The 17632-nt window shown below is 33.7% G+C and overlaps 1 protein-coding gene across 5 annotated transcripts in view; it reads left to right on the top strand.

The window, feature by feature from the left end:
* Positions 1 to 17632, top strand: part of Lrba (LPS responsive beige-like anchor protein) — a 728436-nt gene that overhangs the window by 543189 nt on the left and 167615 nt on the right. For all 5 annotated transcript variants that reach the window (XM_046459031.1, XM_046459033.2, XM_046459036.2 and 2 more), the window contains exon 44: positions 20 to 132. In XM_046459031.1, coding sequence (XP_046314987.1) covers positions 20 to 132 — 113 coding nt within the window. The remainder of the gene's footprint in view (positions 1 to 19; positions 133 to 17632) is intronic.

Raw genomic sequence — 17632 nt, forward strand, 5'->3', positions numbered from 1 at the left:
CTTTCTTTTCCCCTACTAGGACGAGGTTATAATGACTTAAATCAGTATCCTGTATTTCCCTGGGTCATCACTAATTATGAATCAGAAGAACTAGATCTTACCTTGCCAAGCAACTTCAGAGATTTGTCCAAGGTAATTTCTCAGTAATCATCTGGAATATAATTGTCTTCCATATAACAATAAATTTGATTTTCTTTAGTTATTTTCACATGACTTTTAAAAATCTTTTAAATATATTTATGCCTTTGATACATTTGTCTTAAATGAATTTTCAAGCTTAAAAGTGGAATATTGAATGTATATAATAAAATTGATAATTAAAATATTTATTTTCCAATATATATTCAAGAGTATTAGCATTTGGTAAAGCAGAGGAATAAATCATGGGCGGTACTCCTATAAGTGACTCTGTGCTACTCCAAGTCACTAACTTTTCTCTATTACCACTTGTCCTTCTGTGATACATTCCTCACTGCAACAATATGGATCTTCTTAAAATCTAATTTTGAATCCTGTAATTCCCATGCCTAAACTTAACTTCCTTGACTTAATATTGAATGCAGAATAAATCTTTCCCAGTTCAGACCTTTTCTTCTCTGCCTTAATGCTTCATCTCGACTTTGCAAGTAACATACCCTCATCCTCTAGGTCACCTCCTCAGGGAGAGCATTACTGACTCCTTTTTTTCCCCCAGGTTTGACTCTGTTTCTTTCATATCACCTACCATATCTTGGGTTTTACATATTCTTCTACCACATGTTTTGGTTCTTCTTATCTCCCTCACTAAGCTCCTTTAAGACAATTCTTTTTTTATGCCTTTATTTTATTTATTCATTTATTTATATGTGGTGCTGAGAATTGAACCCAGTGCCTCACGTGTGCTAGGCGAGCGCTCTACTGCTGAGCCACAACCCCAGCCCATTCAGAATCCTTGTTCATCATTCTCTTTCTCCCTCTGACTAACATGCTACTCCATAGTTGTGTTAAAAGTTCTCAGAATGCCAAATTTATTGCTCTTAGTACTGGCTTCCTTCAAGAACATATATATCTTCCTTTTTTAAAACTTTTTTAGATCCATCTTAGGCCACAGTACAGTATTTAAATAAAGTTCTACTGGTACCAATCATAGCAGAAGTACAAGATTCTCAGTGATATTCACTCAGAAGATTGTTGCTTAGTTTCTGCAGGTCCCAATATCACTGGTACCAGCTCACTCACCTATCCAGTTTCCTTTACGTAGAATCCTAGGACTTGCATTTTTCTGACATGAGAGGAAGAATGCTCCTTATTTTCCCATTCCTGGGGTGTACCCTTTGTTTCCTTGCCATGATTAACTTTGGAAGTGTTTGGAGTAACTTCTATCTATCCAGAGAATATGATCTTCTGCATAGTCCAAACACAATAATACACACGATGTCAACCCAAAGATTAAAATTTTTCTCATAGGCCTGGGTTGTGGCTCAGTGATAGAGCACTTGTCCAGCATGCATGAAGCACTGGGTTCGATCCCCAGCACTACATAAAACAACTAAATAAACAAAAGTATAGTATCCATCTATAACTAAAAATATTTTTAAAACATTTTTTTTTCCTCACAACAAACATAGAATTTAGGATCTGGCTATTGCCAATTTATAACCACATCTCTGTGTCTATCCCTATCTTTGCTGATCTCCTGTTCCTATAATACCTCATGTTCACCTCTTGTACTTTTGCTATTACTCTTCCTTTCATCTAAAAATGTGGACTCCCATAGTGCTCTCAGTATTTTTCTGTTGTAATACATTTCATAATTTGTTATAATGTAAACATTTTCTTGGGCTGCAGATGCCGCTTAATGATAGAGCACTTGCCTTGTACTGCACACTGCCCTGGATTTAATCCCCAGCATCACAAAAGCAACAACAAAAATATGTCGTCTTCTGTTTCTCTGTTAAGCGAAATTATTGCTTTTAAAAAAAAATAAATGAATAAACAAATGCAAAACCTTGATAACATATAAGTATTTTATTTGTTCTCAGACCTTGTAGTTTCTTACTATAACCTGTAGAACTCTCTGGGCTAATAAATGAGGACTGTATTAGTTTGACTTGTGTAATGAGCCATGCAGTAGGTCAGTAGTAAAAATTGGACAATTCCTTAATCCTTGGGCAGTTATAGCCTACTCTCCTTCCATTGTTTACATTTTATGCACATAAAAGTACAAATCTCCTTTTCATGATATTTTTTTAGAATGTAAAATTTACTTCACAAAATGAATTATATTTAAATAAATACCCTTTCTAGAGTTCCAGAAAAATTGCCACCTGTTTTATGACTGAATCCTTCATTTTGGACTTCTATTTAAGCACAGGGTTTAGAATTATTTTATTTTATTGTGCTTCATCTGATTTTTCTGAAAGTCTCTAAGATGCAGTGGGTAGTTTGGTGGCTTGTGGGCTGCATTCATGTTTCCATTTGATGAATAGCAGCAATGATGACAGCTGGAAGACTCGTGATATTTCTTCTGAGGCCGTATTTCACTCCGCTACTGTCATTGCACCTGAACAAAGCTCTCCAAACTTACCTCCTCCTCCCACCCCTATTTCTTGCTATTTACCTCCATTCTCTGACCCTTGTCTTGTGTTCTCTATGCCACTAAAAATCTTATATGACCAGAAGAAAGTCTCCCAAACAGTTGTATGATTTTTTTGTTATGAATATTCATTGAAATAATAACAGAAAAATGATAATATAGATTATTGGTCAGCTAAAAGATGTTTTTATTAAAATTGAATTTTATCTTATAGCTCTTTCTAAAGAACTTAACAAATAATTTTGTTGCATGGATAAAATATTAACTAATTCATTTAATGCTTCTTTTCTGGATGTGATAAATAAGCCTGTGTTTATGCCCCACTGGATCAACAATAATTTTGCTTTTTTATTTTGTTACAATTAAAGTGAAGGGCAAGGGGCTAGGGTTGTAACTCAGCGGCAGAACACTTGCCTAGCATGTTTGAGGCACTGGGTTCGATTCTCAGCACCACTCATAAATAAATAAAATAAAGGTACTAAAAAAATAATTTTGTAAAAAGTGAAGGGGGAGAAGCTCAGGAGGCTGAGGCAGGAGGATCGTGAGATCAAAGCCAGCCTCAGCAACAGTGAGATGCTAAGCAACTCAGTGAGACCCTGTCTCTAAATAAAATATCAAAAGGGGCTGAGAGTGGCTCAGGGGGTAAGTGCCCTTGAGTTAAATCCCCAGTACCACACACAGACACAAAAACAAAATGAAGGTGGGAGATAGCAAAACCAGAAAAATGAGTTACTTTCATAAGTTTCAATCCATCTACATACAACCTTATCCACTAAACAAACACAGAAGAAATATTATTTATGTTTCTAGTACCTCTAATTGTAATGGCATCTATTTTTATATTTTGAGAGATTTTATAAAATATTTTGTACTTTTAACTGGGAAAGGAATATTTTAAAAAAGTACTTTCAATAAGAACTCACTGGTGCAGATTTGAATAGTGAACAGTAGTGTCAGTGCAGGCCTGGGAGGAAGTGGGGAGCCCGAGCACTCAGCCACGTATCTTACAGCTAATATCGCCTTTCCTATAAAACAGCAGTAGTTCAAATGCTGCAAAAGTCATCCAGGTTCATGAAAATGGGATTCCACTAGTACTAATTGCTTTCATTAAATATTGATGAAATAAGTGAGTTTGGAATTAACTACATTATTTTAAGTGAAATAATGAAGAGCACATCAGATATTTGAAAATTGTACTTTGTACCTATAATGTAGTGGTGGTTGTTTACTCAATAAAAGTATCTCATTCCTTTTAGTAGTAAGATCTGCCAAAATATTTGCAGTATGATTCACTTGCACACTTTCAGAAATACATCTCATATATAAATGAGCCATATCAGTGCAAATAACGATTGTAATAGAATTGTATTAAAATCTGTCCCATAGTATTCATTTGGCAAACATTACTATTTGTTTAAATAAACTTGTGAAATCCTGGAAAACATTGTGTGCAAACTTTAATTTAGAACATAAACAGATCTTATCTCCCATTCTTAAGTAGATAATGTAGCCTGACTGGCTTTAAAAGGTATTGAATTATTTATGCATATTTATGTCCATTTAATTTCCCCATAGCTGGTTTTCAGAGGAGTTTTAGTAGCTTTGATACAGAGCTATAATTTTATTTGGTAATCTTTTCCTTGTTGCACAGAGAATTTTCTTTCTGAAGCTGGATTAATGTAACCAACACTTTGTCCTCTGAATTAACTTTTCTGATCATTCTTTAAAAACAGAAAAAGTATGAATGGAACAATGTGAAAAAAAATGTGTTCCTAGAAGTGTTAGATTTTATTCCATGTATAATATCTCCTTATAATGATTGCAAACTAGTATTGTCAGTATGTTGAAAAGATCAAATCTGCTTTACTCTGAAAAGGTGATAAAATATTAAATCATTTTTTTATTTAAAAAGTGCTTATTATCATAATGGCTTAATTTTTTCTTCCATGGCTGGAAAAAAATAGGCATCATTATGAAGAGGATTTCCTCCCATGTATTTTCCCAGTTGTTTCATCACTAGTCTAAAATTCTGACTGATGAGAAGACAGATCTAACCATGCATAGAATTTGGAGTGACATTAATCTATATTTTATAAATACATAGAGATTTTATATTTTGACAGCCTCCTTGGAAGAGATGAAACTCAACATTTTCTTTTTGTCTTCTTTATTCAAAATTATAATTAGAGCAGGAATATATTTATAAAATGTCATGCCATAAAAACAAATTACGATGGCTGAATGTTCCATATCAGGACTTCTTTGTAGATTTGGAAGGTTTTCTTTGCAACTATGACTTATTTATTCATTTCTTCTTTTTTTACTTTCAAGAGTGATTGTATAACCCAGTTTTCTAATTGACAAAAACCAAGTCAATCTGAGGCAATCATTTTTCTTCTAATTGATTTGCATAGTTATTTTAAATATATATGTATTTGTACTATAAACTGAATATCTATTCCACAACTGTAATGGATTGTTAGATCAAAATGATATTGATAATCATTCATGTGGAAATGAAAACCATATCATTTTGGGTATGGAATTCAAGAGGCAGGAACATTTTACTTTGTTATTACTAATTAATATTTGCTGAATGCTTACTATATGTCAGGCTCTTTACTAAATATTTTACCAATGTTAACTCTTTAAACCATAAAAAGAAAGAAAGGGAGGGAGGAAGGGAGGGAAGAAGGAAGGAAAGAAGGAACCAACCTAAGACCATGAGATTAATCAAGTTGCACAAGGTCACACAGTTAGTGAGTAGAACCTGCATTTGAACATTAAACCAGTGGTTTTCAAACTGCAACTCATAACTATTTTTTAAATGAATATAAGGCCCTGAGTTTGATCACTTTTAAAAATAATGAAAAATACTGAAGAGAGTTTGAGGTAGAGGGTGAAGAAAAACCCATTTTTCATCTTTAGAGTACAAACACAATGTGAGCTGTTATTTTGGGTCAGAATGTAGAAACAAGAAAGGTAAATGGCAGGGGAATAAAGTAGCAAATAGAAGAGCATCACATAACAGAAAAGAAAGTGTCAGTGTGCAGAACTACTGCTTAAAATTATGTGTGTATACTTGTATGTAGTGTGTTGTGATTTAAAGTAATTTATTTATTAGTATGGATTTTGGCTGAGAAATTTTGAGAAACACTGCAGCATGCCATACTTTCTCTTATTTGGGCACCAGTTGCTGAGTCTCCTTTAATTTGTTTTATGAACTTGCCTTTCACCTCTCTTGCAAAATTAACAGTCAAATATAAACAACATTTTGTTGCTGAAAAAGATTTTTCAAGTTAGCCTTCTCTTACTGTCTTTGTCTTAGGTTATGCTCCAAGCTTTTTAAATTAAGACTATTTAAAAACAAACAAACAAACAACAACATCAACCAAACACTAAACATTTGGTTAAAACCAGAGAATCCCTGATATTACTGCTCATTCATCTGTTGTTGTTGTTTTTCATTTGTTGATTGTTAATTGGGTACAAATATGTGCAAAGGATTCTTTAGTTTCTAGAGATATGAAAGAATAAAACTAAGTAGTTACTATCCTGTTTAAAAAAATATTGAAGACTGGAAGAATAAAAGAAATAATCAAGTTAAAAGCTCACATTTTTTTTAAATGAAGAAACATAATGAAGAGACTTTGAGCGAGAGGACAAAGAAAAACCCATTCTTTCATCCTTAGAGTGCAATCACAATGTGAGCTGTAATTTGGTCCAGTGTTGAAACAAGAAAAGTGAACAGCAGAGGAGGATGCACCCGCATGGTGATCTCCTCACTCCTGCCTTGCTGTGTTAGCAATCAGTAGCAAGTTGTCTTTTATATATTTTTAGTTGTAGATGGACACAATACCTTTATTTTATATTTTTATTTTTGTGTGGTGCTGAGGATTGAACCTAGTGCCTCACATGTGCTAGGTACTCTACTGCTGAGCCGCAACCTCAGCCCAGTGGCAAGTTTTCTAAAACTTAATTTTAAATTTTTGCCCAGGCTCTTAAGATATCATAACTTGTTATATTTTTAAAACCTGTTACAGTGATGAACAATCCACTCCCTGTTAATCCAGCAGCTTCTATAACCCTTTTCTAAATTAAAATGTTTCTAAAGATTAAATTCTAAGAGAAAAAAAAACCCTCAATAACAAAGATATACTGAATTTACTTATTCCTTGCTGAGTAGCTACTGTTTGTCCTTAATATACATTTTCTACTCCCCAAAGGAAAAGTAGCTTCTTTCTCTTTTATTTATCTCCTACTATTTGTCTGTGTTTTTTTTATATGTAAGATATTTCTAACACACACATTTAATATACAGCATGCATCTTGACCTGGAATTGACTACCGACATTTAACTGTTGTTGATCAGACAGCACTTCTTTATCTCTTTAAGTTTTAAGTGCTGTTTCTGACGAATGCCAGTCCTTTTAGTCTGCTCTGTAACAGATACACTGGGAATCAATATACCATCTAGATGTCATAGAAGGAAAGGAACATTCAGGGTGGGGGGTACTTTTTAAACAGGGTAGGTATTATAGCTTTTACTTTGTTTTTCTATTTATTGGGCTTCAGTAAAATCAAGGAATTAAAAAAAATTAAAAATACAAATTTATGATACCCCAATAGTAAATAATGGGTGTTAAATTGTTTAAATAAAATATAAATGCTGAAAAAGAAACTAAAAATTATTCCATAGTGGGGTGCACTTTGTACATTTTTTTCTTTGCTAATAAAGTACATTAAGTATTGTAGCCTCGGCACTAAACTTAGATAAAGTTATATGGTTTTGATTTTGTATTACACGTCCTTGGGAGTTTTTGCACTCTCATCAGCACAAAAATGATTTCAGAAGAGTTCATCCTATATTCTGAGGGAAGTCACAGTAGGTGCTTTTCACTATAACAAACATTTACAGATGCTGTGTCCTTTAATCTCCCCCCACTGTAAATAACATGTAATTATTTTATTGTAAGGAGACTCTGATTTAGTGAAGTGCAGGAGCTCTCCAAGATCATGTATTTTGGGGTGGTAGGCCAAGAGTCCCCTCAGTTCTGTACCTCTTAGTGAGCTGGTCTATTTTAAGTATAACCAAAAAAATATTTTAAGTTCTATACTTTCTTTATATTAATTTTGTTCCCACATTTAACTATCCTTCTGTCTATATTGGCAAAAGGCAAAAGATTTACTTTTTGGAGCAATTGCACCATAGAAGCTTTTGATATGAGAACACCAAGCACAGGGAGAAGGGTTTAAGGTAAAGATGGAAACCAAGTGGATTAACTGAAAGCTTTGAGTACAGAATAGGATGGCCCCCAGGTCCTCTGTATTGTCATGGTATGGGAACTCTGGCAGCCAGACTATACCAGCTCCACTCCATGAGACAGAAGGGTGTATTACTCTCTGGCCACACCAACTGACTCAAGAGAAAAGACCTAAAATGTACTAATATTTAAATATTCCAGTTGAACCCCATCTGATCTCTCTTCAGTGTAGTCTACCAGTTCACATTGCTACTTAGGCTCCATGTACTTCAATGGGCTCTTACTACCCCTTGTTTGAAGTGAAGGTGCTGCTAAGTATTAGTGAACATTTAAAAGACAGCCTCCAGTGTGAACGATGACCAAGACTAAGGCAAATAAAATGATAAAAATAAAACAGAAGAAACATAGGCAATTTAGGAAGCAAAAGAGCCTTAAAATAACAACAACAAAAGACCTAGAATAAATAACCCTCAGAAAGAGAAAACTACCACATTAATAGAACAAGAAAATGATGCAGTGGAAAATAGATAATCAATAAAAAGCAGTAATAAAATTAGTAAAAGAGTTGAAAGGTAAGTGCAGATGTCTTCTGAAAAGAATTATCAACATGATATGGGGAAAATGGCCTGGAAAAATGCAATTAGAGGACTAGAGCAGGGGGTGTTTGGATTCACAGACATACGCTGGTCTGCTTCCATTTATTAGTAAATTACTTAATGTGGGGAATCATGTATAGCAAAATGCTGTAACTTTATATACAATCTTAATGAAGATTCTTCTTGTTCAATGTGAGGTAGTAGTTTAAAATATGATTATGGAACTTTTCCCCTAGAATTTAATAGAAGTGCAGCAAAGTATGAGCATATACTACACACACACACACACACACACAAATACATACACACTTATCTATGTATGTGGACTCTGTGGTTCATTTATAGGATTATTGAAGCTTTTTTTAAGCTTTGTTTTTAACATAGGAAATTGGTGTAAGTAATTTTGTGTGACTGTGTTTCTAAATTTACATCTATTAAGCATTTGCACTGTATATAGTAGATTGGTTTTCTACTAGCAATTACCTACTTGTGGAAGTTTTGAATGACTCTAACAGAGGTTAACCCAACACTTAATTTAAGCAGCCTCCAATGACATTGTTTTTTAACATTAGTCAGAAAATGATAAACTGAAGCAACTGAAATGGATTGTGGTTAATATTACTGTCAGGGTGATGAATAATCCTGACATACACCAGCAACACACTGCCAGTCAGTAATCTTTCTCCAAGTTAGGTATTTATTCTCTAGTCATGTTAAGTTACAGTGGTATAGAGAAACTATTTACTGTGTTATTCATAAATGAATTGTTTTATTTGCATAGCATTACAAGTTTCTTAGGGTAAAACTATTAACATACCTTCTATTTTCTTAGTTTAGTGTAGTCTGCACAAACTCAGGTGAATATGCAGTAAGGAATACCTATTATGGGTTTACATAAAAGGTGTTTTCAAAACACTTAGGAAATGTTGTGAGTTTTTTAAAAGTTTAATAGTAGTGCTATACTTCTGATTTCAGGCTGGAGTATTTTTTAGTCATAAAAATAAATTTATGAGCTGGGGCTATAGCTCAGTGGCAGAGCACTTTCCTAGCATGTGTGAGACACTTGATAAAACAGACTTTCCTTTTGAATTGTCTTGGCACCTTTGTCGGAAATTCATTGGCCATATGTGTAGGTCTGTTTGTAAACTCTGTTCTGCCCACCTGTATTATCTATCCTTGTATCAGTACCACACTGTCTTTGTTACTGTAATCATATAGTACATCATGAAATCAGGTTAAATGAATCCTCCAGATATATTCTTCTTCAAAATCTTTTGGCTCATCTAAGTCCTTTGCTTTGGGAGAATTATCTTTTTAATTTCTAATTTTACAAATAGTTTAGTAGAATTCTTACTGGGATTATATTGAATCTGTAGACCATTTTGGTTACAAAAATGATATGTTATCAACTTTTTAAATATTTTCTCTCTTCTATTTATGTAGTACTGCTTTAATTTCTTTCCATTGTTTTGTGACTTTTAGTACCCAATTCTTATATTTTGTTACTTCATCCTTAATAGTTTATTCATTTTAATGCTGTTAAAAATTTTCAATTCCAATTATTCATTGCTAGTGTATAGAAATGCAATTGAATTTGTATACCGACCATGCATTTTGCAACCTTTTCTAACTCAAATATTAGTACTAGCTGCCTTTTGTGAACTTTTTGATACTTTCTGCATAAATGAACATGGCATCTTAGAATGCAGACTTCCTGCACTGTGCAGTGTAGACAGAGTGTTTTGTCTTTGGTCTTTGGTCTTGAAGAAAAGCATTCAGTCTTTAACTATTAAGTATGATATTAGCTGTAGGTTTCTTGTAGATGCTTGTTTTTTCAGTTTGAGTTAAGTTCCTTTCTATTCCTAGTATGTTGAAATTTTTAATCATAATTTTGTATTGAATTTTGTTACATGCTTTTTCTGAAGATGATTGTATGATTTTTCTCTTTTCATCTGTTAGTGAATTATAGTGGTTGATTTTTGAGCATTGTTTTCCTGGGATAAGCTAACTCGATGTAGTATTCTTTGAATAATTGGCTGGATTCGGTTTGCTATATTTTCTTAAGAATCTTTGTACCCATATTTACAAAAAAATATTATATATAATGTCTTCATCCAATTTTGGCTTCAAGGTGATGCTTATATGATAGAGTGAATAAGTGATTGATTGATTTTGATTTAGTGACACTAGGGATTGGAGCTACTATTGAACTACACTCTAGCCCTTTTAACTTTTAATTTTAAGTTAGGATTTCACCAAGTTGCCAGGGTGGTCAGTAGCTTGCTCTCCTTCTATGTCAGCTTCCCAAGTCTCTGTGCCACTGTACCCAGCTTACAAAATGACTATTAAAGTTGTTCCCTCCTATTCTGTTTCCTGGAAAAGATCTAATTATTTTATTCCTGAATGTTTCATGGAACTCCTTGGCGAACCCATTCAGTCCAGGAGACTGAACTGGGAAGGTTTTTCAATTTATAATTTAATTTCATTAGTAGATCTAGGACAATTCAAGTTATCTATTTATTCCCAGATGAGTTTTAATAGTGTGCATCTTTTATAGAATTCATTTATTTCATCCTAGTTGTCTCTTCCCTCATTCTTGGTATTGATGATTTGTTTCTTTTGCCCCACCTCCCAGTCTTGCAAGATAATTTAGTTTTCTATTGCTTTTTTTCTATTTTATTGATCTTTGCTTTTCATACATTTTCTTTATACTTGATTCAGATTTGATTTCTCTTCCTTTTTAGTATTCTAAGATGTAAACTTTAAACTATTGGTTGAGCCTTTTTTTTTCCTTTTTAATATGAATACTTAATGCTACATTTTTTTTTTCTTAAAATACTGATTTGGCTGGCGTCAAGAAATTTTTATATATTCTGTTTTCCTTCAAAGTATTTTCCAGTTTCCCTTATGACTTTCTTTTTGACCCCTGGGTTATTGAGAAGTGTGTTATTTAATTTACACATATTTTGAGATTTGTCAGGTATCTTTCTCTAATTTATTTCTGGATTGATTCCATTATGGTATATTGTCAGTTCATTTAAAATTAGTCAAAATTTGTTTAATGGCTTAAAACAGGGTCTGTCTTGGTTAATGCTCCATGTACACTTCAATGGAATACACATTCTTAGGTAAAGTGGAATATACATGTCAATTTGGTAGAGTTAGTTTTAACATTATTCTTACTTTCTATATCCTTACTGACTTTCAATCTACTGGTTTTATTGGTTATTGAGAGAGGAATGTTGAAGTCTTCAACTATAATAGATTTGTCTGACCTCCAGAACTTTTCTATTGTTTTAAGTAACCCAGGTTGTGGTACTTTGTTGTAGGAGCTCAAGGAAACTAATACAGTGCATATTTGTTTGGGATTGTTATATTTTCTTGGTAAATGTATTCATTTATAATTATATCATATCTCTTTTTATGCCTAGTAATGTTTCTTTTTCAGAAGTCTGCTTTTTCTGATGTTAATGTAATCACAACAACCTCGTTTTGGCTAAACTTAGAGTTTCTTTTTTTTTCATGATTTAAGAAACATCTATGGCTATATATTTAACATTCTTTTATGGATAGCATATAATAGAGTCTTTTATATCCAGTGATAATCATTCCATTTTAATTGGGAAATTGAGACCATTTATATTTAATGCACCTTTTTATACAACTGAATTAAATCTAGCTTCTTGCTTTTTTTAATTTCATGCAACAGTTGTTTGTATCTTTGATTTTTTTATCTGCTTCTTATAAATTATTTTTATGAATCCATTTTACTGGTGTTTAGGGACACCAGTTTCTAACTCAGGGCTTTACTCGGAGGATCACAAGTTCAAGAGTAGCCTGAGCAATTTAGCAAAGCCCTAAGCAGCTTAGTGAGACCCTATCTCAAAATTGAAAAAAAGAAAAAGAAAAAAGTTAAAAGAGCTAGGAATGTGGCTCAGTAGTTAAGTGTTACCAGGTTCAAACCCCATTACAAACACACACACACACACACACACACACATTGATCAGCACTATCCCCAAATCAGATGATTAAATTTAATTATCCCACCAGCTAATATACAGGTATAGAGGAAAAATACAATAATGTTTTTACTTTTAAAAGGATAAAATGTAATTTCTATGTGTTCCTGACCATCCAGCTTATCATCTTGTGTAGGAAAGGAAAATAAGGTATGTACTTTTCTCCTGAGCACTTATGAATCTAATGGACTTTAACAAAACTGATCTCTCCAGCAACCGAATAATTTCTTTGGCCAACAATCTAGCTGCTTCCACTTGTGCAACTGGAGGATTTTGCTTGCCCACTGTCAGGACCATCTTCAGAACAGCACTGGGGAGGATTCAAGGGCTCAACTATTTTAGCTGTCCACTTCTGGTTGGTATAAATGCTTTAGCCTGGGCTGTTTAATAGATTATCACTGATCATTGCTTGCTGGGAGTGCCTTTTTCTGGCAATGTAACTGCCTAACACACTTGATCATTTGCCTATTAGATCTTTCATTGCTAGAAATCAATTCTAAAATCATTGCAACTTTTGAATTATTAGAAGTTGCAATTATTCCAACTACTAAATTATTAGAGGTTATTGTACTAAGTTGATTTTACCCCATTGAAAGCAAACGCATACTTCCATTGATACTTTTTTAAAAAAGTATTTTTAGATGTAGATGGACATAATAATACGTTTATTTTACTTATTAATTTTTATGTGGTGCTGATCATCAAACCCAGTGCCTCACACATGAGGGGCAAGCACTCTACCACTGAGCTACAGTGCCAGTTTCTTCTTCCATTTATACTTGCCCAACAATATTTTGTCTCCTTGTTTGATATTTTAAGTCCAGTAATGGTTTTAAAATACTTTACTACTCCTTAGATTTTTTTCCCTATTTATTGACATTTTAAGCTTGTCCTGCTTTATGTCTAATTTTTATATTGAGGCTTAATATTTTTTCCAAAAAGCAGACAATTCAAAAGAGAGACTAAAACATCTATCATTATTCATTTTTATAGATCTTGAGTTCTTCCTTTTGTAATTGTGATATTTTGTTATTCTCCATATGTGATCCTTGAAGTGTTTAGGGTTGTTAACCCAGATTTATGTTAAACAATAGACATACAGTTTCCCCACTTAGGATTGAGTTAAACAGAATAAATATAGAATTTCCCAACTTGTTTTGTTATATTCCCATAGATTTTTAAATAAATAGAAAAGGAAATTCAAAACCTGAATGTTCCTCAAGTAGTTTCTAATTTTATGTCTCCCCATCTTATAAAGCTAGAGGAAAATTGATATTTGTATTACTAATAACTTATTTTTAAAACCTATAGATGATTTGATAACTTATAGATAGATTGTTATTAATGATCTTAACTGTTTTTAAAAATGGGTAGATGACTTTACCTGTAAGTGAATAGAATATTATGTCAACATTGGGTCTCTTCAGTGTTTTTCATTTTCATAATTACTTAAAACATTTTTATTAAATATCTTTGGATTTTTAAGGCTCTTTCTTTGGTTCTTCCAGGCATTTGGTTCAGCACTGGCATTGGTTTATTAAATTATTTTTATCAAATTATGTGATTTTTCTCAAGTGGAGATTATCAGTACTTACTGCAACTGAATAACAGAACTATGAAGGCATCACTACTAAATCTACCAATATGAATATCTGAAATGATTTAGGTTCTACCTTGGCACAATAGATGAACCGGAATGCTTTGTTTTTCCTGGGATGTGTTTGTTGAATTGAAATGGAAAGATGGCACTTGTAAGAAAGTGTGTTTTCAAGGAATTAAAAGGGTGTATCAAACTTGAAAGCAAAAGTGTTTATTCATTAACTCTAAAAGCCACAGTAGTGTGCTGATGAAAAATTTTTTTTCTTGACAATATTAAATAAAGTCTAGGTCATGTGAACATGAGTGCCAAACTATCTCAGTCACATAAGGCATATAACAAAATACCCTAAAAGCCAAGGTTGTATAAAAATGCTGATCACGCTGCTTGTTATACTTGTCATTTAGATGAAAGAGCTGCTATGCTAGAACTGAAACAAAATAGTTGCTATACTCCCTAATAACAGTGGCAGTGTGGCTTAAGTGATAGAGATGTGTATTTTCTTTACTAGAGGCTCGGGGAGGAAGGCAAGTGGTGATACAACCAGAATCCATTGTTTTCTTTAAATTGCTTCAGCAACACAGTGATTCAAAGCTCTCCTTTGAGTTCTTTGGTGTGAGTATACAGATAATGAAAGTTAAGAGGGAAGTGAAGCAATAAATTTTGGTGGCAACACTTCTCTTTTCTGTTCATTATTTTTTAGAGCTTTCTACCAAATATCTTTTCAATTTCCCCAAACAAAATATGCATTTTTCTTTCGATTTGTGAAGCCCTCCTCTAAAGGTATATCCATAGACGTTATGTGAGGATAATAAATAATGTCTTGTCTAAGGGGGCATTTTATCTAAATTTCCCATTCTTCTAACCAGTTTTTTCATTGCTGTGACCAAAGGACCTGACAGGAACAGTTTTAGAGGATGAATAGTTTATTTGGGGTTCACAGTGTCAGAGGTGTCAGTCCAAAGATGGCTGACTCCATTGCCTCTGGGCCCAATGTAAGGCAGAACACCGTGGCAGTAGGGTGTGGAGGAGGAAGGCATCTCAGGACATAGCAACAAGGAAGCAAAGAGAGCTTGGTTCACCAGTGACAAAATATAAACCCCAAAGGCATATAGCCCTCAGTTACCTATCTCCTCCAGCCACACCGTACCTGCCTACAGTTGCTACCCCATTAATCCTTATCAGTGGGTTAAAGCATGATTATGTTATGCCTCTCATAACTTAATAATTTTCCCTCTGAATGTTCTTGTATTATCTCACACATGAGTTTTTGTGGGACACTGTTTATCCAAACAATAACACCATGAAAGGATCTTAACTGCCATGCAACTTCATCACTGATATTTTCATCAGTCTACAACAAGCCAAGGCGTCCTAGGACCTCTGGTCACTTGGGCTGGAGGTAGCTTGGAATCTTGCTGCTGCCTCTTGATAGGTAACCATGATTGGCAGTTACTTCACGTTTTCCAGACTCCCCCCTCCCCAACCTGTTAATATGTCAGCATATTAAGGAGTTGCAAAGATGAGATGATTTATGTATGACTCTTAGAACCCTCCAGTGGATAGTGATCTTGTCATCAGAAGGAATGGCCCCTTTAATCTTATATAATAGTGTTTTCCTGAAGCATGCCCAAACCCAAATCATTATTCTCTAATCGAGAATGACCATCTTTATGGTGTAATGTCTCCTGATAGTATAGCCTCTTCATCCTCTGAATCTGAAGTTTTTTGTTTAATTTATTAATGTAAATCAGATAAACTTACACCCGACAGTACTCTCTCCTATAACCTGCATTTTTATAACATAGACCTATGAAAGAGCATTGGGTTCAACCACCTTGTTATCTATTCCTTTCCTGTCTTTGCCTTCACTTTACAATGGCGCTCTTTCAATATCTATAGGCCTACCCACTTCCAGGACAGAAGAGAACAATGTACAACCCCTGTTTGCATACAGTCTCTCAAATTTATAGGGCAGGCTTTGTCTGTAGCCCTAGAACTAAAGAATATTTCCAGTCTCCCACTCATACCAAATGATGATGACATTTATAGATAGCTCTCAGACTGTCATCAAGATCCTAAGTAGAGATAGAAAGCAGTCATACTCTTTCACACATTCTTCCTGAAACCTTTTCTTCTTTTGACATCTCTTCTGACATCTCAAAAATGTATCTTCATGAAACGATATCCCTCATATCCTTCTGTGTTTCTAAGACCCCTGTTTCTGAGGTTTTTGCTCCCAGGGTTGCCTTTTCTCTTTCTCTTTCTCTTTAACCCTCTTCTTATCTTCAGATGTTGGGGTTTAGTGATTTTTCCCAAAGAAGCCTTCATAAAAAGTATGAAAAACTCTTTTGAGACTTGTGGATTTTAGAAGTTTGTTGATTCAAACAAATATCTGCTATGTAGAATTCCTGAGATTTCTTGGCAGTCCCCTATAACGTTCTTGCCCTCTGGAACTATCAGCATGGTCCAGTAGTTTGGAACTTTACTTCTGAAGGGTTGATATAAATTGTGGCAGTTCATATATAACTCTCAAAAGGAGAGAAGGAATTATGGTGCTGGCAACGGCAGCAGCAGTGCTAATCACAGCTACACTTAATGAATGTGCTCTTTGTGCCAGAGCTCTCCTAAGCACTGATGTCTATCTGCCTTTTATATCAACCTATTCAATAAAGAGCATATTTGAAAAATGGAAATTGTCAGAAATTAGTTAAAACAACTTGTAAGATAGCATAGATGGGTGGATAAAATGGCCAAAAGAAGTGGTTTTGATACTAGGTTTGAGACTCCTAGATAAAAGTTGATTTTGCTTTAGATTTCTTAAGGTACTTTATATCTTTGTTGTCCAAATAGGGATACCTAACTCATATATTTATTGTGACAATAATCATGTTTTATTAATTGCAAAGTTTAAGCTGTTTGTGTTTTTTGTTTGGTATTTCAGGTTAGGGTTCTTAAAATACCAAAGAAAGAATGAAAAAGCCAGATTCCTTTTCTATTTTTTACCCCTTTTACTAGTAATTAGACTTTTTGTTGTGTGCCTCTTAAGTGATCTGTGAATGTGATAGAAGATGATTTTAACTTCCTTGACATTACATATACATTTTTAACAACAAAATTGTAGCTCCTTGGATTTTTTGCTTTTGATTATGTTCTTACAGTAGGAAATGCCATTGATTGGGACTACTGTGCACTATAAAGCTTCTGACGGTTAATATCCAGTTCTATGTGTTTTTTTTATCCTGCTTTGGCATTAGAGGATTGTGATGTTTAATTATGTTCTTTTTTAGTAGACTCTAGTAATTTCATCAGGCTTAATGATGGTCTTTTTTCTTAAATATTCTTGATCAAATCACCCAAAAAATAATTATTATGATCAATAACTTACTCTGAGCTGGGTACTCTAAATGTGACATTTTTATTAATTAGCAAAATTACTTCTCAAAGAAGTAATAAAAGTGTGTTTTTATTATAAGATGTATTTTTATTGTAACACTCTTCCGGAAATGATTGTAGAATTTTGTTTATCCTGTCTTGAAAGGTATCATTACTATCTCATAAGCAGAATACTTACCACTCT

The sequence above is a fragment of the Marmota monax genome, unplaced genomic scaffold (assembly GCF_021218885.2).
Source record: "Marmota monax isolate L192 unplaced genomic scaffold, Marmota_monax_Labrador192_F-V1.1 WCK01_AAM20220418_F8-fsc00002, whole genome shotgun sequence".
Lineage (NCBI taxonomy): Eukaryota > Metazoa > Chordata > Mammalia > Rodentia > Sciuridae > Marmota > Marmota monax.